Below are 24,105 nucleotides of genomic sequence, written 5' to 3'. Positions count from 1 at the left end.
GAGAACTGCACGCGGCACCCCCACCCCCGCCTCCCACGTAGACGATGGTACAGCCTGCCAGGCTCCCCCGGCGGACAATGCTAATGGTTCGCTCCGCCCCGCCCACACAGAGGAGGCCCAGAGGCTCACGCAGCGTTTCAGGACTCGTCAGTGGACCAACTACAGAAGAAGGGGCTTGGTCTCCACCCTCAGACTCTCTTAAGGGTAAGGGGCGTTGTCTTCAGTTCTGACCTCGCACTCAGACCCAGACTAGGTCAGAGCCTTGGACTTATCCCTAGGAAGCCGCCAGCCTCCGCTTTCAGACCTAGGGGAAAGTCTCTACCTCTGTTCTCATTCTGAAAGGGCTTCTTCAGGGCCTGGTCTCAACATCAGTTTCTCTCCCTCCCCCACATCTCAAGACCCTCAAACGCCACGATGCAGGACAGACACACAGACACTCAGTGAGGGTCAAAGATCTTTAAATAAGGAGCCGGTGACAATAAATACTGTACAGGGGAGGGGGTGAGTGGGAGGGTCCAGATCTGTGGTTTCAGCCTCGAGACTCCAAGGACCTGCAAGGAGGGTGAAGAGAGGGGAGCCAGGCTCAGGGGAGGGGACCTGGGGAAGCATGGAGAGAGCCAAGACTGGGGTTCCAGAGCCAAGGGCCTGGGGAAGTGGGTTGAGGGGTTCCAGAAAGAGGAGTTTCCTGATCTTGGAATGGCAGTCAGCTGAGTCATCACCAGGAGTTTTAGCCAGACCAGCATGGGGTGAGAGCCTGGGTCAGGGGTCAGGGGTCAAGGGTCAGAATCCCAGGTAGAGGAGCCATGGCTAGGGGTGGCAATCAAGGTTCCAGGAATCATTGGCCTTGTCTGGGAGTCTGGGGATAAGTGGAGGCCCCAGGGGAATGGTGGCAAAGGGCTCACGAGTAGCTCTGGTGCTGCTGGCGCCGGCGGGCTGAACGCATCTTCTCAAAGCGGGCCTCCATCTCCTCCAGCACACGAGGCGTGTAACGCACCACCAGCTTCACCGAGCCTTGGGCCGCCTTCAGCAGCTCCACGGCCTTCTCGTGCTGCTCACCCTCAACGCTCTGTGGGGTGGTACACAGACAGCTGGGCCTGGGGCCCACTGTCCTCGTCCAGCGCCCACCCCAGAAATGGGATCAACCGTTGGCGACGGTGCCAAAACCTCATGTCTTCATGGAAGAGTCACTAGCTCTTGGCTGAGTGTCCTCCCCACAAAGCTTTTAGGTTGCCCATGTCAGGGACAAGCCCCATATGCCCTCAGTCATTGAGCCAGATGTCCAGGCCCATCTTTATCCCCTCCCTCCCCACAGTCCATTAATCCCCAGCCCCATCCCTCCTGACCTGACTCCCTCTTCTTTGTCCCTATCACCCTGGCCCCAGCTTAGGACTCATCCTCTCCCCAGTGGATTCTCACTATAGCTTCCTGCCTGGCCTTCTGGTTTCCCGTCTCTCCCCTCAATCCATACCCTACAGAGTGCCAAAGGGGTCTTTCTAAACTTCCAAGCTGAGCCTATCACTTTCCTATTCACAACCCTCCCATGATTCCCCAGAACCCTTGAGACAAAGTCGCAGCTTCTCAGGCTGGCACTCAGGCACTGCAAGGCTGGACCCAGCCACCCACCTAGTTGTGCCTCCATCTACTCCAACCAGTGATTTTAACTGCATGCACCAGTCCATCAAAACTGAGCCCTTTTCCTTCATTTCAGAGGACTGTCACGGATCTTACCTACAACACCCTCAGCCAAGTAACATCCTTCTCCACCCTATATGCCTGGAGAACTCTTACTCATCCTTCAAAACCCAACTAAAATGTTCTTTCCTCTGTAAAAATGTCCTTCATCTACCCTGGTCTGGTGCTACATCAGGTTCTCACAATGCTTTGTGCTTCCTCATTATTATCTCCCTGAATTAGGAATATTTCACTCAGGGTCCATCACCTTCATCAGAGAGGGAGTTCTTGAAGGTAAGAGCTGAGGCCAACTTTTCTCAGAGTCTGCAGCAGTGCCCAGCACAGGGTTGGATAAAGAGGCAGTGCTCAATCAGTGTGCATTGAATCAATGTCAAAAACAGGGACAAACTATGACCCCAGCCCTGCCTCAGCCTCCAACTCACCACACCATTCACCGACAGCAGCTGGTCCCCACGCTTGAGGCCTCCATGGCGGTCAGCCACACCTCCAGGAATGACCCGGGAGATGTAGATGGGCGAGTTCTGCTCCTTGCCCCCCATGATGTTGAAGCCCAGGCCCTCGTCTGTCTTGGGCAGCTCCACTACCCTGGGATGTGCATGGCCCTCACTGGCCGTGAAGGCAGCCACTGTGGCCTGGGAGACAGAAAACATCAGGAGGTGAGGGCCCCTCCATGGGGAGCATGTGCACTGGGGTGGAGGATACAGGCAGGGAGAAAGCGACTGAGGCGAAATCTACTTCTTTCCCCAAGTATGACATGCCTGCCACAGTTCAACACAAGATCACGCCATAGTGACCATATGTCCCTTTTGGTTCACTTTGGATGGTTCAGACATGTCAAAGAGAAAGACTCCATTTGGTGTGTGTCTCAAACACTCAACAGTTGCCAATCTCACTTTTTAACAGAAAAACAACGCCTGGAATGATCTGAGAGCCTCCAGGAAGCAGCAAGAAATGGCATCTATAGTTTAATCAGATACCAGTGTTTATTGCTATTTCACTGTTTTCATTGTATAGGTGTTTAAGGTTATCTTCTAGTCAGGCATGTGGTACTAGTAGTTTCAATTTGTAGTTGCTTTTGTAGATACCTTTCTTTGTATGATATTTAAGTTAAAATGTGAGATTACTTAAATAAATTTTAAATAAGTAATAGTAAGGGTGGTACAAAGATTTGGCAAAAATCATGAAGGAGGAATCAAGAATGACATTAGGAAGACCCTGAGCTAGACCACGCAGTTCCCTGGATACCAAGAACGATGGGTTGGGGGATGCCTACCTTGGCTGTGGCGTGTGCCCGGATCTCAGCGCTGCCGGTGATATCCAGCGTGTCATAGAGCTGCTCATACACCTGGTAAGGATGCAGCGGCATCAGGGAGCCGCCAGCCCCCTCCTTCCTTCAACACAGGAGTCCAGGCGCGCAGACCCTCCCACCCAAGGATGCGTCCTGCCCGGGGAACTCGGGGCCCGAGGAAACTACAACTCCCAAAGAACCCCGGAGCTGACGCGCGGGCACCCCAAGGCAGGCCGCCCCCGGCACTGCTGGGAGGCGTAGTCCCCGGGCTCGGGGTGACCAGGAGGACAGAGGCTGCGGGCTCGTGCTCCGGCGCCGCGATGCGCTCACCTCCCGGATGGCAGAGCAGAAGCGGCTCTGCAGGACGCGCTGGAGGGCCTGCAGCTTCTGCGGGGGCAGCTCCCCGCTGCGCTGGAGCCGCTCGAGGAGCTCCACCGCCCGGGACACGTCTGCGGGGCACGGGCGGGTTCGTAGACACAGAATCAGAGACACCAAGATGCAAATAATCACCAAGAGATGCGGCCAGAGACCGAGTAAGGGCGAGTAAGGGTGCACGCAGACCCCCGGAAGGACAACCGAGTCCCGATCGAACACCCGCACAATTGCCGGTGGCAAGAGAGAGAATACGGCCGGCCGGACGCCCTGCATCCCGGAGATTCCCATACACACCCAGGCAGGGGTGTGCAGCGGGCGCCCCCTCCCAGGCCGGTTCGCCCACGGACCCTCCCACACCCAGACAGCCCGACTTGCAGCGCCACGCCCCGCCCACCCCCGCCGGGTCCGCCCGCCCACCTCCCAGGCCTTGCCCGGGTAGGGGCGAGGATCGGGGTCAGAGACTCAGGCCGCGGCCGGGTGGCGCGCTTACCCCGCTCCAGCCCCAGCGGCTCCACCAGCGCAGCCATGTCGGCGCCACAGCTGCGAGCCGCCCGCCCGCCGGGTCTCTGGCGAGGAGGGCGGGGCTGCTCGAGGCCACGCCCCAAACGACGGACGCCTCCTGCGCGGCCCAGCGTGAGCTCTGCTCCTGGCGCTGCAGCCGCTGCATCTTATGCCGCTCCTGTCTGGCTGCTCTACCCTCATCCCCCATCGGTCTGTCCTGTTTGCAACCCCTCCTATTGCGGCCTCTGTCTGCACCTCCTTCCATCTCAGTCTGTCTGTCCTGCGCGCCACACTCGTCTGTCTCCTCTCTATTATCCCTTTTTTTCTACGTTCATTGGACAAATGTACGTTAAATATCTGGGCCCAAGACGATGGACGCGATAGTGAGCAGGAGAGACAAGCCCACTGCCTTCACGGAGTTTAGGCTATGGTGGAGGGGAAGTAGACGACTAACTACGACTGTGATCAGAATTGGGAGAGGGGAGGTGATGACCTAAGAGGGACACTGACATAGAGTCCTTGGAGGTAAGATCATCAAGAGGCGGGGAATGGGGTCACTTTCCAGGCAGAAAGAACCCACATGGCTGGACGGCAGAGTAAGGATTGGTTTATGATGGTGAGATGGTGGGCAGGATACAATTTATGCATAGACTTGTGAGTTGGCACGTTGAGGATTTTGGACTTCATTGTAATTCCAAAGAGCAAAATGTTATATTCAAATGTGTATCTGAAGGTCACTGTGGCCACCGTGTGGCAACTGGATTGGATAAGAACAACAGTGGAGGCAGGGGACCAGTCATGAGGCTATCCAAGTGTACCATGATGGCTGAGACCAGGGGAAAGGCATGGAGGACAGGTGAACAGACGTGGAAATGTGTGGACATCTGATCAACTGTATATGAAGACTGAGAGGTGGAGAAGAGGGTATTAAGGTGCTTGTGGGACTTTTGCTAAGATGGTCTTTGCTGGAGGACCGATAATGGAGATTCCAAATTTGAGGAGCCTTGTAAAGTATCCGAGGCCTGCAAGCAATTTTGAGAATTTGGACAAAGGTGGACAAGAATGCTGGGGACAAGAGACTACATAGAATGAAGAGGAACTAAAGCTGAGTCCTCAAAACTCCTAACATGTGAATACCAGGAAGAGGACAAAGAATGGCAGAAAAGGATGAGGAAATCAGGTGAGAAACCATGAGGAGAGTGTTTTTAAAAAGAAAGTGGGCAGGGGTATCAGATGTTCTAGAGGCCCAAGAAACGTAGGAAATGTGGACAAGACTGGATGGGAGTATGGAGACCAGAAAGGGGCTTCTGTGAAGTCAGACGAAATTGGTAAATTTGTGTATCCCTCCCTCCTTCATAGTATTTCTTTTCCTATTTTAATAAAAAAATGACCTAGAGTTAAAAACAAAGTCAAATACAGAAGAGCTAATATTGAAAAGCACCAACCCATCCTAATTCTTCCCACTGCAAGAGGCAACTTAATAGATGTTTAATCTGATACTTGCTTCTGTATCTAAGTAACATGCTATTTGTCAATTTATCAACGTTAGTTATAATATACCGTTATTTGTAATATACCGTGTTTTCCCGAAAATAAGACCTAGCCGGACAATCAGCTCTAAAGCATCTTTTGGAGCAAAAATTAGTGTAAGACCGGGGACCGGATTGGACCGGGTCTTATATTTTTGCTCCAAAAGACTCATTAGAGCTGATTGACCAGCTAGGTCTTATTTTCAGGGAAACACGGTATATTGATTTTCTGCTCTTACCCTTCCCCTCTCCCCTCACGGTAGTTTTATGGCACCAGTTTTTAGATCAATGTATTCTGTGATTACATTTCCCTTCTTGAACATCTTTTTTCCCCTGTGATTTCTATCTACTTTTCTTTCATCACATTCTTAGTTCCTTTCCAATTCTCCATCACAACAGATATCATACTGAATTTTTTTATCCTGAAACTCCTTGGAAACTTCAGTCCTTTGACCCCAACCTGGACCAAGTACTCTCTAAAAACTGCCATCCTGGGACTTTCTCCACTGCTTTGCTGAACTGAATCGTTTTCTTTTAAATTCCTTATTTTGGTGAAGCATATTCTCAGTTAATTTCCTAAGATTATGAGATTTCTTACTTTCAAATTCATCTAATTCTTTTACTTCTCCACAGGTTACTATGCCTAGGCTTATCTATTTTTTTTTTTCCAGGACCCATCAGCTCCAAGTCAAGTAGTTGTTTCAATCTAGTTGTGGAGGGCACAGCTCACGGTGGCCCATGTGGGGATCGAACTGACAAGTTTGTTAAGAGCACCATGTTCTTAAACTGAGCTGACCGACTGCCCCACATATAGTTATTTCAATCTCTAACTCCAACATCAGAATCATGCCTGGGTCTGTTTCTATTGTCTATTTTTTCTCTTGGTTTTCAGTAATTCAAGAGGACTTCAGTAATTCAAGTCCTCTTTCTAATACGCCTGATAATGTGAGTATATGCTGAACATTAATGTACTGAAAATCCAAGAGGCTCTGAATGGTATCTTCAAAGGTGGTTTCCTTCTGGCAAGAAGATCACCTAAATCCCGAGGAAGCCTGGTCTATTTCATTTGTGGCCTTACTCTAATATTGTGGCACTCTAATATTGGGGATCTCGAGCATTGCACCTTGGCAGGCCTTGAACCCCAACCTGTCTCCCCAAGACCTGCATGGTCTCCGTTGCTTCTGATGAGCACCCTGGGTCTTGCAATGACAATAAGCTTACGAGTTGGCAAATGCCTCGATGGGAGAGTGTATGTAGATTTGGGGGCTCAATGCCTCACATGGGAATTTTACCCCCAAGTCCAAGCTGTCTGGTCCAACCTCGGTGAATGCTGCCACTCTATCTATTCCCCCTGCTAAATTAGCAGATGTCCTCAAAAGAAAAAGCCAAGTGAAAATGACATCCACTTGTGTGCTTTCCTTCTTAGGAATTAGACCCCCTTAAGTCTCACCTACATTGGTTGCCCCCCAATATCTTTCACAAGTTGTTTATATACTTTGTCCAGTGTTTATAACTGGTTGATGCCAGGCTAATCCAAAATGGGCTATTCAACACAGCCAATTCCAGAAACCTAGTTGCAACATCTGGGATGTCTATGAAAATATACTTATTAGACATATTTTTACTCTCTAAGTTGTTTCTTCCAGGACCAGTTTTTCTATTTATCTGTGGTCTCTTATTGGATTTTCTCAAATGCCTATTAGCTTTGGTTGTGTATATGAAGACCTAGGCAGTTAGAAAGCAAACTATGATTCTTACATGTCAGTCAGATGTAACTGACAGTCTGCCTCTGGGTTATCAGGCCAAGTTTGCCTTTAGGCTGAGAAACTTCTAAGATCACAGTAAGATCCCGGCTTGTATAGCCTAGGCAGCAAATGCTCAACTCCCAGGCAAGTGCTGAAACAAATTTGTGTTCAGATTCCAACTTGTCTGCTGCTCTTGTCCCTGGAGTTGCAGCCTTGAGCCTCTCTAGGGTTCTGCAAGGCTGACTGGCTTCCTTCTCAAGTGGTCACCAGACTGAAATGTTATCACCATATCTAACCTTTTATCTAGAAATGTACTGAAATCGCAACTGCTGATGGAATCTCTTCTGTTTCTTGCCTGTTATTCCTCTACTATCACTAGGAAGGCTGAAGTAAAAAGAGAAACAGTGAACTTGCTATCATGAACTGTAGACCCTTTTCCATCCTGGCCCTATGCAGACTTTCTGTTCTACCCAATCTTCTCATCCTTGTACCTTGCTCTCATGTTTCATTTCATCAACCTTTTCCCTGCTCTCCAACTCAAGACAACAGCTCCCCTTTTCATACAAAGTTGCAGCTTCCACTAAGTAAACTAGCTGCTACAACCCCCACCCCCCTCCAATGGCCGGTATGAGCAGCCCACAATGAATGTGTGGAAGACGTGAGGGGAGGGGGAACACAAAGGTGTCAAGGACCCTTACAGCGGACTTCCTCATCCAGTTTTGTTTTTTCCCTCATCCCGTTTTAAACAGCTCTGGTGTACTGGAGTGTCCCCGCCTCAGGTCATAAAGCTCACATTCTACGCACGCCCTGGAACACAAACCAAAGTAGGGTTGTCAGGTGACCACCTTCTGCGGAAGACATTAAAAACAGTGAAGAAACCAAGGTGCCTATTAGCAAGAGGAAATTAATTTTATTTTTAAATCCAAGAAACCAGAACAAATAAGGAGACGCCTACCCTTCGCTGACAAACTTAGGTGGTGTTCAAGAAGGTTGAGGGAAGAGGATGACAGTAAGGGGCTGGGTACAACACGTCCAAACAAAACAGCTGAGGCCGTCTTCACTCTGGCGCCGCCTCCATCAAATACCCGTTCTCTGGAGCAAGATACCCGTCGCCTCCCTCAGACTCCATGTACATGTCTCGGCTGTCATTGCCCAGACCCTCCAGCCCGTTGTTCTGGCCACCACCACCCCCACCTCGGGTGTCATCCCTGCCCCGTTCACCACCCCGCTCCCCACGCTTATGCTCCCGATCCCGATCCCGGTCTCGGTCCCGGCGCCGGTCCCGCTCGCTCCTGTGGCTCCGACGTCGTTCCCGGTCACGATCCCGGCCCTTCTCCTCCGGACCATCAGGGCCGTCTGGACCCAGCTCCCCAGGAGGCCCATCGTCAGGAGGTGCGTCACCAGCCTCAGAGGGCTCTGCCATGTCGCCACCACCTCCGCCACCACGCAGCTCCTCCTTGCGCTCCCGCTCCCGACGTGCCCGCTCACGGCTTCGGCTGCTTCGCCGCTTCCGGTCCCGGTCCTTGTCCTTGCTCCGCTCCCTGGAGCGCCGCCGCTCATCCTTGTCGCGACTCCGTGAGCGCCGCCGCCGGTCCCGAGAGCGGGAGCGTCGCCTTTCTCGCTCCTTGTCTCGCTCGCGGCTTCTCTCCCTGCGCTCCCGCTCTCGGTCTCGGTCCCGGTCCCTGTGGGGAAGCGGGGAGGGGCCCGGCCTGGATGAGGTGGGCAGAGGTGTGTGGCAGGGCTCCCCCATGTGACCACCCCCCTTCCCAGGAAACCAGCTGCCCAATCTTACCTCTCATCATAGCGGGAGGTATCATCCCGGCCGGAATGCCGGATATTCACATCAGCCCCACCTCTCCTGGTACCGCCTAGGCCACCTCCTGGAGGCAGGGCAGACAAACAGAGGGTCAGCCTGGGCAGGGAATGAGGTAGGAGATGTGAGAGGCATCGAAGAGCAAAGGAAAAGACACCATCTCTGCTGGTGTCTATGGGGCCAAATACCATGGACACTTTGCCAGCACTCGCTTAACATGACAACTGTGCTTTACAGAGATTACATGGCTTCCACAAAGTGCCAGCTGACAATCACCTGTAAGGAAGCTCCAAAGGCACATGTTCCTAACCACTGGGTACTACACACAGCCTCTCACAAACCCTCCCTCCCATCACGTAACCCGCCCCCTCACCAAAGCCACAGCAATCTTTCTACCTGAAAACGTGATCTGCCTCAAAACCTTCAATGGCTCCCCACGGCCCACAGTCCAGACTTATCGGGCGGCTACGAGGGCCCGCAAGAGCTGGCTCCTGCCTATCTTTAAAACCAAGGGCCCCAGCTCTTGATGTTCCAAGCATTTTTCAGTCTCCTCATACTCAGCTCCTCTGCTCCAGTTTTGGGGACCATTCACCTCTTTCCCTGGAACCTCACCTTCTTGTCTTGTACTCACTCCTACTGACCCTTCTTCGCACGTTCGCCCTAACATCACTTCCTCAGTGAGCCGTCCCTGACCCGCCAGATGAAGCCATTCTGCACTATACCCTCATGGACCATATACGTTTCCTTTCCAGAACTGTACCTGTGATTTCAAACTGTGTGTGCTAACACCTGCCTCCCCCCGGAGCCGGGGCTATGTCCAGCTTTGCTCACTGTGACCAGCACGTGGTACAGCACTGAGGACAAGAGTCGTCAAAATGATTGACTGAACCACCCCAAGGAGCAGTGGACAGTCCCCTTCTTCAGACGGGGAAACAAACTCAGACAAAGCCATTTGGCCCCGGTGAGTCAGTAAGGACAGTGCCGAGCTGGGACTGACTCCTAGGCGGCTCTCCTGCAGCTCATTCACTGCCTGGAAGAAAAGGTCCGTGAGGCAGGCTGGAGCTCCACGAGGAGTGAGTGATGAGGGGGAAAAAGGAGAAAGGCTGTTTGGATTATCAGAGACATTCAAACAGAGGCAGGCAAGTGACCGGGCAGGCACGTGGAATGTCACAGGTACGGGGTAGAATAGTGTTTTCCAACTTCAGACGATGACCCAGCAGTGGATCACATCACCAATTTGATAGGTTGCAACCAGTATATTAAAAAACAGTATGGGCTCAGTCGCTTAGAGTGCGAGCTCTCAGCAACAGGATTGCCGGTTCAATTCCCACATGGGATGGTGGGCTGCGCCCCCTGCCTAAAGATTGAAAACGGCAACCAGACTTGGAGCTGAGCTGCGCCCTCCACAACTAGACTGAAGGACAATGACTTGGAGCTGATGGGCCCTGGAGAAACACACTGTCCCCCAATATTCCCCAATAAAATTTACAAAAAACAAAACAACAATATAAAGTACTACAATGCCGTAGAAAAGACAATTACTGTTTCATAAAACTTTTGTTTGGGTTATATGTAGTTTTGCATGTATACCGGGTCAGGATCACCATTAGAAAGTTTGAATGCCAATCAAACTAGAAGATTCCGGGATTCCAGGATTCTACCACAACAGGAAATAGATTCTGAAGAAGCCATTCTACCCAGAAAAACCAGAGAGCAAGTGAGAACCTATCTATCAAGTTCAGAGAATTCAGCAGATGAGTGTGTGGTCTGCGCAGCACACGTAAGTCGAGTGAGATCAGCAAGCTGGGAGGCAGGACTGAGAGCAGAGGGTATGGGATCCACCTGGGTGTCTGCCCAGGGAAGGCCATCTTCTCTGAGAGCTGTCACTCATCCTTGCAGGACTCAGTTCTCAGCAGGCATGTTTGAGTGGCAGCACCTGGGGCCCAGGTCCAGCCGAACACTGAGCCACTCTGATCCATCCCCCGAAGCAGGGAGATGGGCCACATGGGGCCAGTGCGAGGACACAGTCTGCATGGACAGCAGACAAGGCAGACGCAAGCTGCAGACATGCCAGAGGTGGCCCTTGGCAGCTTTAAGATCTGGCTACCAAGTCCTCCTGAGGCCCACTGGCACCACATGTCTCTGGGCTCCAAAAGATACCCAGGAATCTACTCTGACAAGGCCCCCTTACACTTTAGGAAGCTCAATCGTATTTCTGATACTTGCAGCCAAATTGACCTTGACTGAGACAGAGAATGACAACTGGAAACACAGTGAGCGGGACCGCAAAGTAGGAGGCTCTGAGGGCCGGAGCTATGTACGTCTGGCTCTTGCCTAGAAGCCTGGAATACAGCTGGTGATCAAACAGGCAGGCGTTTGCTGAATCAATGAACAAAACGAACATACGTGTAAGAGCAGAGTGCAAGCAGATAAGTGACATTTACACGGCCCACCAGATGCCACTTGCCAAGCTGGGCAGCATCTGATGCTGAGCTCAGTGAACTGAGGTTACTCCCGGTTTCCAATGTAAGAGAATGAGGGAGGAGGGGAAAGCCACCAGCTGGCTTTTGGTCCCAGACTGGCCTTTGCAGGCCAGTGCTCCTGCTCCTAGTACTTGATAACCCAGAAGGAGAAGACAGGCACCTGTGATATGATAAGGAAAGAGGGCGAGCTGGAGAGAGGGAGGGAGGATGTGAGCAGCTGTGAGGAAGTGAGAAGAGGCAGAGAAGACAGAAGGCAGCAGAGGATGCAGAAGAAAGAGGCGAGAACGAAGCCACTGAGCACACGACCCCTGGAAGCCCTGTGTGGGCAGGAAGTGCTCACCTAGCCGCCGGGGCCTCCAGCCCTTCACCGTTCGGCCCCTCTCCACATCCACAAGGACTCTCCTGCCATCAATCTTCTTGCCGTCTGCGTGTTTGTAAGCGGCTGCAACAGACGTGGAGAGGGGGGAGGGGAGAAGTCCCCAGAGGGTGCTCTAGTCAGGACAGGGTCCAGCTCCACAGCACCCCCACCCCACATGTCCCCATCAAGGCACTGGCACTCGCGCACACACGCCCACACACAGCCAGGCTACTGACGGCCAGACCAACCCTCTCCCAACCAGGGAGGGGCCTGCTCCATCTCAGCACCTGCTTCCTCATCACCCCCAATCATTATTGGGGGGCAAGACCACCCACAACTGCCAACCTTGGGGCTTCCAGGCCCTTCCTACTCCCAATCGACAGAGCAGCCCCCTCCCATCAAGGTGGCCAAAAGTCGCTGCAAAGAAACCGGAGGTTAACTTAAGACTGGACTCTGCTGTCCCCACAGCAGGGGGCTCCTCCACAACTCCCGGCATGCACCCTAAAACATCATGCTGGGGGAGGAGGCCCAGCTGGGCCGATCCGCACCCCAGAGTTCACACCGGTTTTGTTTTTTTGGGGGGAGAAGGGGAGGTGAGGGTGAGCATAGGGTGAACAGACATCAGAACAGAAAATGAACCAGAAGGGGTGGGAGAAATCTTTAGAAGATGGCGGGGAGCAGAAGGGCAGGTTATGGTGCTCCCAGGGGGCCTGGAGGGGCCCCCTACAGCAGGTGGGGAAGAGGGAAAGTGAAGGGAGGCATGGGAGACGTGCGGTGCTACTGAAAATGCCTGCCTTACCTGAGATGACTGACTACCACCCAACCCCAGCTGCCATCCCATCTCTCCCTCCACATCCCCCAGCTCAACACACGCTGGGTGGCCAACCCCAGCCTGAGCCGCAGGAAGGGTGGGGAGTAGAAGGGGAGATGCAGGGAGAGGCAGGTTCCCATACTTGGGCAGGGCACAGCCAAGAGCAGGCCCCATCCCCTGGCCTGTCTCACATGGGGGCTATCGGGAAGGCCAAAAAAGTCCCTGCTTCCCACCCCCAGCCCTGGCCTAGGGGGTTGTCCTCAACCAACCACAATACCCTGCCCCGCCCCAGCCCGCTCCCCCCCAAATAACAACCAGAGGAAGAGAAAAAGGTGCCATTTACCGATGCCAGCCTTGCGGGTGTCCAAACCGAGCGGGATGGGGGGGGCTCGGCAACTCCTGGGGGCCTGGCGAGGAGGCGGGCTTCCCGGGGGGGGGACACGGGACCGCTTACCTGGAGCCCCCAAGCTTACCTGAACACGCGCACAGACCCCACACCCACCACCATGGGGTGAGCTAAAGCTACAGGGCAGGGAAATGGGGGAGAGGTTCTAGGGAACCAGAAAGAGGGAGAAGAAACCACATCTCCTGCAGCACCTGGAGACAGGCAGAGGAGGTGGTGGACCCCAAAGAAACCTCATGGAGGCCTTGAAACAGGGGGAGACAAGGATTAACACCAAGTCTGGGCACTGGAAAGCCCTGGACCTATCTTGTTTGAATTTAAAAGGAAGGCTGGGGAGGCCTTAGCAAACCTGTCCGCCCTCACCTTTCCCGTGAAGTCCACGCTAGACTAGGCACACGTCCCGCCTCCCTCTTGGCACATGGACTGACTTCTCCACCTTGAACTCCACACTCCCTCCCACCACCTGCTTCAGCCCCAAGGATGGCACATGGGACAGCCTTGGGGTCTGGGAGATGGAGTACTGCTCATGATCTGAGAAGGGGCCACTTGGCCCCTGAACCCAGAGGAGGGTAGTCAGGGAAGAAATTTGAAGGACCGGGAACAGTCAAGCAAAGGAACCCTGCTCTGGTTCGGGGTCCCAAACCCCAGAACAGGCCCAACCCCGGATTAACAGCAAAGAAAACGTGTGTATACATCTAGACTTCTCTCTCTTTCTCTCTCTCCCCCTGTCCCTTAGGTCACTAGAGAGTGGAAGAGTCTTAAGTAAATTCTACAACACCTTCAGCTATTTGCAGCCTGTCACTTGTTCCCGCCCACACCCCAATCCCTGAACTCCATGCACTCTGGAGAGCAGCTGGGCACCATAGCCCTTCGTGAGGCCTCGACCATGATACAGCAGACAGGAATGGGGCAGAGCACCCCAAATCTAGCAACCAAAAAGATTCTCCAGGGCCATCACAGTGACAGCCCCGCAGAAGGCACGGGGCAGGGAGCCAAGGGGTGAAGGGTTCCACAGGGAGCCCTGGCCCTAATGCACCCCATCTTCGATATTCCCACCACCTTGCCACTGACATCACGAAGCCAGTTTAGTCACAGGGTTGGGTGGAGCCCAAGTGGAGAGGCCAACCGCCTTTGCCACCAGGATTCATCCTCCCCCTGCTGGGATCAGCAGGGTTATCAAAGAGCATATGGATCAGGGGTCAGGAGGGACAAAGGGCACCCAAACAAGGAAAGGGTTCTGGGTGCAGGGAGGCTGAGGGGACGACTGGGGATAGGAGGAGGGACACCTCACTGCTCCTGCGCTGCCTGGCTAAGCTGGGCTGGTGTGCGGTGCTGAGTGATCTTACCCATGATACAAACCCTTATACCAACCATACACTGAGGTGTTGTAAGGGGAGCGTAAGCATCAGCTGCAAGCCAGCTGCGTGGTGGCTGCAGTGACAATAAGAACAGTCAATTAATACGGCGGCCCCTGGACACGCCGCAGCCATGCCCACCCCCACCCACCCATCCCTGCCCATGTGGATGCCGCCGCAGCCTCAAAGGGGGCTCTGGAGTTGTGGGGGCAGGCGCTGAACACGCCTACCAGCCCACAGCCCGCTGAGGAACAGGGTGGGGGGCCAGGGGTGGGGAGGCGGAGGGTCGGGTGGCCCACTCCCAGCTCTGCTGGGGGGAAGAGAGGGCTGTTCAAAGGCCAGTCCTCATTCCAACTTCGCTGCCCCCAACTCGTGGGGGGAATGGGGAGAGGCTCCCCGAAAATCCGACCCCTCCCCCCACCTCCAGCTAGCCCCAGCCCCCACCCAGTTCCCTCCCTGCCCGAGGTTCAACGTGTGACACTTACCTCCCCGGGTTCACACACACACACACACGTTGTGGGGGATTTTGGTTTTTGTTTTTTAAAAAACACGTATATATAAAAAAAAAAAGATACATCAGAAACAGGGAGGAGGAGAAGAGACATTGCTAATGTCAGGTGTGGCAGGGTGGGAGGTGGGGACAGACGACGGGAAGGGGCTGGGGCAGCAGAGAAGAGAGAGGGTCAGAGGGCGGGGCGCAGGCAGGAGGTACTCACAATGCATGTCTCGCTCATGTTCATACTCGATGAAGGCATAGCCGCGGGGCTTTCCGGACCGCTTACTATAGACCATATGTATCTGGGGGGCAGGCGGCAGGGGGAGACGTTAGTTCCGACCCAGGGACATCCCATCCCATCAATCACACAGCCTGTGTGCCAGGCCCCGGGCCGGGCGACGCCAGGGACAGATGCCTCGGACCCTCTCTCTATCCTTCAGCCCAGAGTGCCTGATGCTCTCACGGTGCCGGGCTTGGCAGTTCCTGCGCACGAGTCCTCACTGCTGCCCAGAGCATGTAAGTGACTTTTAAATTCAATGATGAAATGTCAGCTAAACACCAAGCCTTGTTCTGAGACAGGAGTCAGCTAAGTTTTCTATAAAGGATCAGACAGCAGACATTTCCAGCTCTGAGCGCCACACAGTCTCTGTTCCAACTACCCAACTCTGCCTTACAGCAACAGCAGCCACAGACAACAATAAATAAATGCGCCTGGCTGCATCCCAAGAAAACACTGTTTACAAACAGGAAGTTTGTAGCTTGCCAACCCTTGCTCTAAATCATCAACAAGCACTCATCATCACTTCTTAAATTTACTTCTGCGACCCATAGTTGGAGACGTGGAAGTGTGGTCAGGATGTGAGCCGGCCCATGGACTCCGAAGCCCTGAAATGATGCACTGCGTCCTCAGGGCTGGGAGCCCGCCTTTTCCCTCCCTCCACACCCCCCCAATCCAGATACTCCTGCCCAGTCCACTCACTCTTTTGATGGGTCCGTACACCTCAAACTCTCTCCGGAGCTTCGATTCTGTTGTGTCATAGTTCTACCAGGAGAGAGACGCGAAGTTAAGTGGGAGAAGCGCGCTGTCCCAACGCCCAGGACCTAGCCTGTTACCCTTTGTCCACACCAAGCTCAGCAGCCTGGGTTCCAGACTCCGCTGGGGCTCCAGGCTCTGGGACTCACCACTCTCGCCACAAAGAGAGTCTTGAAGGCATCACCCTGAGCATTGGGATCATTGTGAGGGTCCCCTGTGGAGGAAGAAAAGAATTTGTGAATAGAAGGTATTAGTAGTCTCATGCGGCAGGACAGATGGGCAGAGGCCCATCAGATAGAAGAAAACTTGTGACCTGGGGACCTTGGCATGCCCTCTTGAGGCCGTTTCCCAAGCACAGCAGCCTTTATCCAAGTGGCCGATTTAGGCTGATACGGGGGCGGCCTAACTCCCATTTCAGATTTACATATCCTAAGGCCCCTTTGTTCCCAGTTCTGAGTAACTAAGCCGGACTGGCAGCCTGAGCCCTTGATCCCTAGAGGTGCAGGCTTCCTCTCTCAACGACACAGTCACACTGCCACCCGCTGGCACAGCCTGTAACTGCAGCCGACAGGGAAACCTGAGATCACGCAACCATCAGGCAAGGAATGGGAGCCTAGAAGAATCCAAGCCCTGCTTTCCTCCCCATGCCCTGTGGCCTAAGGAAGAACCCAGGGCTGGTGCTGGAGCTCACAAGAGGCTGATCACATCCTTACTCCCAGCCTTACCACCACACGCCACCGAGGAATAACCATTTCAACAGACAGGAACCAGAATCTATTACAAAACCAGTTCACAGGTGATTCTGATGGCTCAGTCCCGGGTAGAAGTCCTTTTCACCATGTATGGTGGCCCCAGAACACACAACGGCCTTTGACAGCTGTCAGGGCCCCAAAGGCACCCTGCCCATTGCACAGAGGAGGTGGTTTTTCTAAGATATAGTGCTACCCTCAGAAGGAGTTGCCATATTCTGAGATATGAGGGAAAAAAGTTAACACTGAACACATACAGTCCACTGAATAATACAGTCCAGACACTGTGTGCTGGACACTGAGAATTATTTACCATTATTTTGCCGAACCCCTGGGCACTGGCTTCTCAGGAAGATAGTTTAGGTATTGCAAGAAATCAGAGAAATAATCACAGATCTGTTTCCTGTAAGAGGGTTTGGCCACAAATACAAACTAAGTTCCAAATGACTTTGGGAATTTCTTAAAAAGTAGAAGACTAAGCCCAAATTTAAGGGAGCTGGAAACTAATGGGGGTCTCTAAAGACAACTCCACCGCTATGCTTGCTCCCCTCAGGGTTCCTCCCCCCATACCCTATCCCTCTGGGTTGACATTTCCTGTGCCCAGGTCTCTCAATCAGCACCGGTCGCTCTTATCCATTCATCCAACAGGTATCTGTTAAGCACTTGTACATGCCTGTAATTGTCCTAGGTGCTGGGGATTCAACAGCAAGCAAGATAAATAAGATCCCCCTGCCCTCTTGGAGTTCGTACACTAATGAAGGGAGGCTGACAGCAAAAAAGGGAAATAAGGAGATCATCTAGTTCTATCGGACGATGAGAGAGATGGAGAGTTTTAATGAGGTTGGGAAAGGCTCACTGAGACGACGACATCTGAAGGTGTTCAAGCAGCATCAGGAGATACACCTTGCTAACTCCAGGCAGTAGGTGGTCTAGCAGATGTGGCAGGAACACTACAGCGGGACCACTGATCGCTGCCCGGGGCAGTGAGGAGCTGAGGGCCAAACAGCAGAGAACTGAGCTTCCTGACAGGTGGCATGCAGGCGTTCAGCAGAGGAAAGGAGAAACCACCCTGGCATACTGTGAGTCTCTGTAGTTCTAGCTTACCCAGGGGCCCAGAAATGTGACTAAGGGTAAAGGCTAGCGCAGCCAAGCCAACAGTACCCACGTTACTGAAGAACATGTCAGATAAGAGGGTGGCAAAGAAGTTGGTGGGCAGTTCACCAGTCAGCATGCACACATACCCACCCACCCACTGCAGTCCCCCTTGGTTGTAAGAATTAATTATCTAGGTAGCAGCCCACAGCCGGGGCTCAAAGGACTGCACTACGGAGTTGGGAAACCTCATTAGGCTTTTAGATGGCAGAGGAAGTAGCTCAGAAACCCCCACTCTTGGCAAGTACACTCAGCCTTAACAAGCCTCCATTTTCTCCATCTTAAAAACAGGAGTAATAACACCTGCAGCCCTAAGAAGCTGTGAGAAGTCAATAACATGAAATATATCAAGTGCTCACAAGGGGCCAGGTCCCCTCAAATGGTAGCTGTTAATCTATTAGTTGTAGCACGGCACAGCAAGCTTCTAGTTGGGGATGGAGGCTCTCAGGGGCATAGAAACCCTACTACTGTGTTTCCCTAAAAATAAGACCACGTCATATATTAATTGTTGCTCCAAAGGATGCATTAGGGTTTATGCTCAGGGGATGTCATCCTGAAAAATCATGCTAGGGCTTATTTTCCGGTTTGGTCTTATTTTCGGGGAAACACAGTATACTTGACCCATTCTTTTTTCTTTTTTATTCTGGAGAAGTTCAAACCCTTGAGGACGTAGAGAACAGCATAATGAACCCCTATGAACCAGCTTCAATTATCAACACAGCCACACTTGTTTCTGCTCTATCCCCGCCCCACCAGAGTTTCTTTAAATCAAACCCCAGACATACCACTTTAGTCCCTAACAGACTTTTTAGAAAACCATAACCACAGCACTATTATTACACCTTAAAAACTTAACATTAGGGGCTGGCCGGTGGCTTAGGTGGTTGGAGCGCTGTGCTCCTAGGATGCTGGTTCAATTCCCACATGGGCCAGTGAGCTGCGCCCTCTACAGCTAAGATTGTGAACAACGGCTCTCCCTGGAGCTGGGCTGTGGTGAGCGGCCAGTGTCCAGGGTGAATGGGCGGCAGCCATCGTGAGCGGCCAGCAGCTGGCGAGAGCTGCCGTGAGCGGACAACCAGCAACTGACTGCCTCAGCCGGTGGGAGCACAAGGCTCTTAACACCAGCATGGGCCAGGGAGCTGTGTCCTATACAACTAGACTGAGAAACAACAGCTTGAAGGGGGGGGGGAGGCGGACGTGGGGGGGGAGGCGGATGTGGGGGGGGGGAGTCAACATTAACTCCTCAACCTAAGATGTCCAGATATCCTCAATTATTTCAAAACTGGATTTTTATAGTTAGCTCATGTAAATCAGGATCCAAAAAAGCTCCACATTTATCATTTGGTTGATGTCTCTTCTGACTCTTTAATCCACATGGCCCACTCCCTGCCCCAGCCCTTTTTCTTGTCATTTATTTGTAAAAGACACTAGGTCAGTTTATCCTATACAATTTCCCACATTATGAATTTGGCTCGTTGCATCCTCACAACATCCTTTAACATGTCAGGATCCCATTTTTAAAGTGCGGAAAGCAACTTCCAGGGGGAGAAGGGACTTATCCAAGGTCACACGGCTGTAAGTAGCAGAGGCAGAATTCAAACTCACATGGGTCAGACTACAAGGTCTGTGCCCTAACAGCAGACCTGCAAGACTCTCCAAGTTAACTACTGCCAACAGTTCTGTGTGTCATGTCCTATGGGAGCTGGGACTACAATGGCGAGCAAATCCCTGCCTTCTTGGAGCACTTATGAACTAATGATGTAGAGACAGAGATTTATCAGCGAATCTTCCTGTAGATTAAAGTGACCAATCTCCAGGACTCGGGGCTTTCAGTGTATAAAGGGGGGTCGACCTGAGCAAGGAAGTCAGAAAAGGCTTCCTTGAGGAGTGATGGCTGAACTGAGATAAGGGCTGTTACGTATAAACCAAGGAACCATTGAGACCCGGGGATAGCCTGAGAAAAGGCCCAATGACAGGAGACCATCTGGAGAGGATGAGATCTGAGAAGAGGCCAGTGTGGCTAGAGCAGGAGGGGAGCATGGTGTACGACATGTCTGGAACAGTGAGCAGGGAACCATGGTCTTTATACTGAGCAAAAGGAAGCTATTAGCAGAGAAAGGTATTCTCAGAGTTGTACTTAAAAAAGACCCACGGGATTTGGCAGAGGCAGAGATGGAGGTAAAGCACTTAGACTTTTACTGTGGTTCCAAGCAAGAGGAGACCTGGGTGGTGGTGGACACAGAGGAAAGATTCAGAGTTGTGACATTTAGAGAGCAACAGAGATAGGTCTTGGTGACAGGCTGGGAAAAGGGGAAAAAAAGGTGTTAAAGACAAACTGGATGGTAACAACTGAGGTCTTACAAAGTTGGATGGCCATGTCCCAGGGAAGAAAACATCCAAAGGAGACCAGGTTGGTGGGGAGAGAAAATCCTCCCTGTGCTTTGAACAGTCTGAGATGCTTTTGGGGCCTTGGAGAAAGGACAGGAAGGCAGTTGCACTAAAAGCCAGGGGCCAGAGAGCTCTAGGCTAGATGCTCAGGTACTTAGATGTCAGACATTTGTCTAAGCATCCTGAGGAAATGTACCACTCCAGGGAATAAGGTTCAGAGTGAAGTGATTCACCATAGCCTCAGGGGTGTAGAAAGAAAACCCAAAATTTTTGACTAGGAAGCCCTTGCTCTAACAACAAAGGGTCATAACAACAAAGGGTCATTTAAGGTTGCAAAATCTGGTTAAGGGCTACTAAGTATGCGTCACTGCTCCCAATTCCTCCTGTGCCTGGAAGAAATGGAACAATGAGCTAAGGTGGAGCCAAGACTGCCTCACTGCCGGGACCTCACTGCCTTAGCCTGTGAGACCCAGCTGGGCGGTGGCAGCCCCTCCAACAGCACGCCCCTGCAGTACGTAGCCCAAGTACCACAGCTCTCCCTTCCTGCCAATCCTAACTCCACACTCTCCAGCTTAAATGCCTTAACCCAACAGAGCTTGGCAAATCGTGAGGGCTAAAAAGTGAACTGACCACCCCACTTTCCCAAAATAGGGACCGGACCTGGGATTGACTTGGAGGAGAGAAACACAAGAGGGTTTGAAGAAGAAATCTGAGAGAATGAAAGACAGACTTACACATTTTTAACTCTGTCTCCACTTCCTGCTGTCGCCGCTCAATCTTTTCCCGCCTCTGTCAGGAGAAAGATAGACAATTCAATGCAGATGGAAGTGCTCTGATGTCAAGGAACATTCTTGAGAAGTGGCAAAAAAGACAGGGCCAGGAGGCAAAATATTACATACCTTTCTCTCCATGCGTTCCTCCCGAGTTTCTGCTCGTGTGGGAGGAGGGGCATCTCGAGGGTCCTGGGAACAAGAAGAGAGGTGACATGGAGGGAGTGACTGGGGAAATGGCAAGGGATACCTACCCATCCAGGAAATAAGCCTCTCAGCCATGTACCCCCCTCCCACACACAAACAAGCAAACAAACAAGAACAGTTCCCAGGCCAGTGGAGGCGGGGGAGTGGTGAAGACCAAAGCACGGTCCATGGACCAAAGCTACCAGCAAACTATTACTGGTCTGCGACAAAAGTAGTACAGAAATCGGGAGTAAGTAGTATTCAGAAATTTCTACAGCAATGTGATGGGAGTTTTTATAGCTATAAAACTTGATAAAAATTTTATCTTCTATTTTGTAGTCTTTGAAAATGCTAGAAAATGAAAATTCCTTTGTGTTTATCAAGAGCACCAATCTGCAACAGATCTGTCCTTTATCACAGATCAGAATCAGGACTAGGCCCGAAGTGAAAGGAGCCAACAGTGCAGTGCTCAAAAGCAGACAACTGGACACCCTCTGAGGGCCAATGCAGTTCCTGAAGGTCTCTCTCACCAACCACTCATTAAATAGTAATTGGCACGTGACTCATATCACCAAAGGGTGTCACTAGCCTGTAGCCATTAAATTAGTTTAACTGGCTACTAACATTTCCTAAGTGCTGGGTTCACTGAGGATGGCAAATCCTACTAAAGAACCAATCTTCTGTTATGTCTCTACTAACTTCTGCTATGCGACTCTCTTCACCTCCAGCTGCCCATTCCCCTCAATGCCAGAACTTCCTTCTTCCGACTTCTGGCTGTGTGCCAGCATTTCTCAGGTGTGCGCTGATGCACCTTAAGAGGTGGATGTTGTTATCCCCAGTTTACGAATGAAAAAAACTGAGAGCCAGGAACCTAAGTCGTGTATTCATGTTTATCCAGAGGGTGCAGAGCTGAAATTCGGAAGTCCTGCGGTCTTAAACACCCTATCACACAGTGTTAACCGTTTATGAACATCACTCTATTAATATCAGAAATGTAACAATAACATCAGTATTTGCTGACAGCCAAGCCCCATAACATATCTTGCAGCTAATTACCCATTCATATTATGAGGAAAATATTATCCCCTTGCTAAGAATGAAGAAATCAATGCACTAAGAGGATACACCACTTGCTCAAAGTCACACAGCTGATAAATGGTGTGTGCGAGCCAAGGATCACCTAACTCCAGAGTCTGAATCCTTAACTGCTAGTTAACTGAATTTTCACAAAAACCCAACAAGAGATGTATTATCAACTCCATTTAAGACAGGCCAACTAAGGATCATAAAGAATAAATCACGTGCCTAAGTCACACAGCTAGAAAACCGCCAGATGCTGGAATCCCAAATCCAGAACCCAAACCACTCCAAGTCTGCTCAGTGAACTCACCTCAAACTCTCGGATGTAGGGTGCAATGCCACAGTAAGGTTGATTGTGGTGTTTTTCATGTGGCAGTTTCTCCAGGGGTGGCAGGTATGGGATGGGGTCACGGGGAGCAAAGAGGGCCAGAAGGTTGGGCGGCAGGAACTGAGTCATCTTGCCAAGTCTGAGAACAGAAGGGAATCAGCCTTACGTTAGGATGCGCTGGTAGAGATGCGCGCCTATAATCCCTTATTCCCAAGAAAAAAGGGAAACGGGGGCAAAGTCTTCGTATTAAAATAGGTTCTGTAAGGGCATGGCGTAATCCTACGTCACCAGGAAAAAAAGTAAATCTGAATGAGAACGCAAGTTCTTGGAAGAGGGCTGTGTGTGGGTGGGGCAATTCCCGTAAGGGAAACAAAGACTGAAAAAGGTTTCTAGGTAGTCTCAGAGTCCTGAGCCAGGAACTGTGGAGCTGAGAGGTCCCCTGGGGGATTATGGGGAAAACAGGATCCTGACAGCGGTCCAGAGCAGTAGCGGCTGGTGGTCCCATACCTTGGAGAACAAGGCGAGGATCGCAGGAGGTCTCTGATCAACCGGACAGGGTCATAATTAGCAAACCCCTAAAGCCAAGGGCTTGTGGGTAATAGATCTTGCCCCCCCCAGGGCGAAAGGAATTATGGGTAAGGGTCCAGGACGCGGCGGCGACAGGAAAGAGAAAAGGCAACACATCGCAAGGGCCTGTGGGTAAGGCACCGCAGGAGCGCTATGGGAGGAGGGCCCAAATGCCCAAGGTTCTAGCTAAGTAACGGGGTACAAAAAGGTGCTGTGGCGATAGCGCGGGAAGCGGGCCCGGTTGCGGGAAAGAGACCGGGGCCCACCGCGGGGACTTGTGGGTAGCAGCCCCGCACCCGGTAAGGCCACTCACTCACACTCACCCGCCGCGCGGCGCCCTCCTCGACCTGACGACGGTCCGAGGGCTCGCGGCGGCTGCAGCGGCCCCTCAGCAGAAGGGACTCCTGCTCTGGCTTGGACTCCAGCGGCGTCCGTGCTCTCCTGCCTCCGCCGCCAGCTCAGCGCGCGCACCAGGCCGCTGCTCAGGAGCCCGCGCGGCCTCGGTTGGCGACAGGGGCAAAAGGTGGAACCAGCCTCAAATCCCTCCGCCGCGCGCACTGCGCACGCGTCGCGCGAGACGAGCCCTGCCCACACTCAAGGACCGGGCGCTGCTGTGGGCACTGCGCACGCGCGAGGTCACTGCCCCGCCTTCCGGCACCTTAAGTTCTTGCTGCGGCCCGATGGAGCCGCAGTACGCACGCGCGCTCTTCACCAAGCATTGCTCCTCTGCTTCGCGCTCTGTACTCCAACTGCCTGTGTCCGCGAGACTTTACTCGGTGTCCCACCCCTTTCCAAACACACTTCCGGAGTCTTGTGTGCATGCGTGAGTCGGTGTGTACCGTGTGTACCGTGTGTACCCTTCCGCTGCCTGGCAAAAAGTCCGCATATAACTAGCATGATTACTTAGATGCCCAACTCTTAAAATCAATAATTGCTCATCGTGCACCTAATGTATGCTAGGCACTGTTTGAGCTTCGGGAATATAGCACGTGGCTAAAGCAAA

General features: G+C 52.3%; 2 protein-coding genes across 7 annotated transcripts; both read right to left on the bottom strand.

Annotated features, from left to right (window-relative positions):
• Positions 1 to 441: 441 nt before the first annotated feature.
• Positions 442 to 5,660, bottom strand: LIN7B (lin-7 homolog B, crumbs cell polarity complex component). 2 transcript variants are annotated; one of them, XM_081030871.1, is made up of 6 exons: positions 3,846 to 5,660; positions 3,311 to 3,429; positions 2,966 to 3,037; positions 2,115 to 2,324; positions 903 to 1,066; positions 442 to 551 (listed from the first exon to the last, which is right to left on the bottom strand). In XM_081030871.1, exons 1-6 carry the CDS (start codon positions 3,880 to 3,882, stop codon positions 530 to 532), a joined length of 624 nt encoding a protein of 207 aa, XP_080886997.1. In that variant the 5' UTR covers positions 3,883 to 5,660; the 3' UTR covers positions 442 to 529. The 2 variants fall into 2 exon arrangements, with proteins under 2 accessions (XP_080886997.1, XP_080886996.1); XM_081030870.1 differs by lacking the exon at positions 3,846 to 5,660 and having other exon boundaries at positions 3,311 to 3,752.
• A 2,354-nt stretch (positions 5,661 to 8,014) lies between these two features.
• SNRNP70 (small nuclear ribonucleoprotein U1 subunit 70) lies at positions 8,015 to 23,663 on the bottom strand. Of its 5 annotated transcripts, none has more exons than XM_081030869.1 (10): positions 23,420 to 23,663; positions 22,518 to 22,674; positions 21,071 to 21,133; positions 20,906 to 20,960; positions 16,032 to 16,096; positions 15,829 to 15,891; positions 15,070 to 15,151; positions 11,767 to 11,868; positions 8,923 to 9,010; positions 8,015 to 8,812 (listed from the first exon to the last, which is right to left on the bottom strand). In XM_081030869.1, exons 2-10 carry the CDS (start codon positions 22,662 to 22,664, stop codon positions 8,188 to 8,190), a joined length of 1,290 nt encoding a protein of 429 aa, XP_080886995.1. In that variant the 5' UTR covers positions 22,665 to 22,674; positions 23,420 to 23,663; the 3' UTR covers positions 8,015 to 8,187. The 5 variants fall into 5 exon arrangements, with proteins under 5 accessions (XP_080886995.1, XP_080886991.1, XP_080886994.1 ...); XM_081030865.1 differs by having other exon boundaries at positions 8,015 to 8,839; positions 23,426 to 23,661; XM_081030868.1 differs by having other exon boundaries at positions 23,426 to 23,661.
• Positions 23,664 to 24,105: the final 442 nt, after the last annotated feature.

The sequence above is a fragment of the Rhinolophus hipposideros genome (assembly GCF_964194185.1).
Source record: "Rhinolophus hipposideros genome assembly, chromosome: 21".
Classification (NCBI taxonomy): domain Eukaryota; kingdom Metazoa; phylum Chordata; class Mammalia; order Chiroptera; family Rhinolophidae; genus Rhinolophus; species Rhinolophus hipposideros.
Note: the sequence above shows the minus strand (reverse complement) of the source record. Positions and strands in the feature narration are given on the sequence as shown.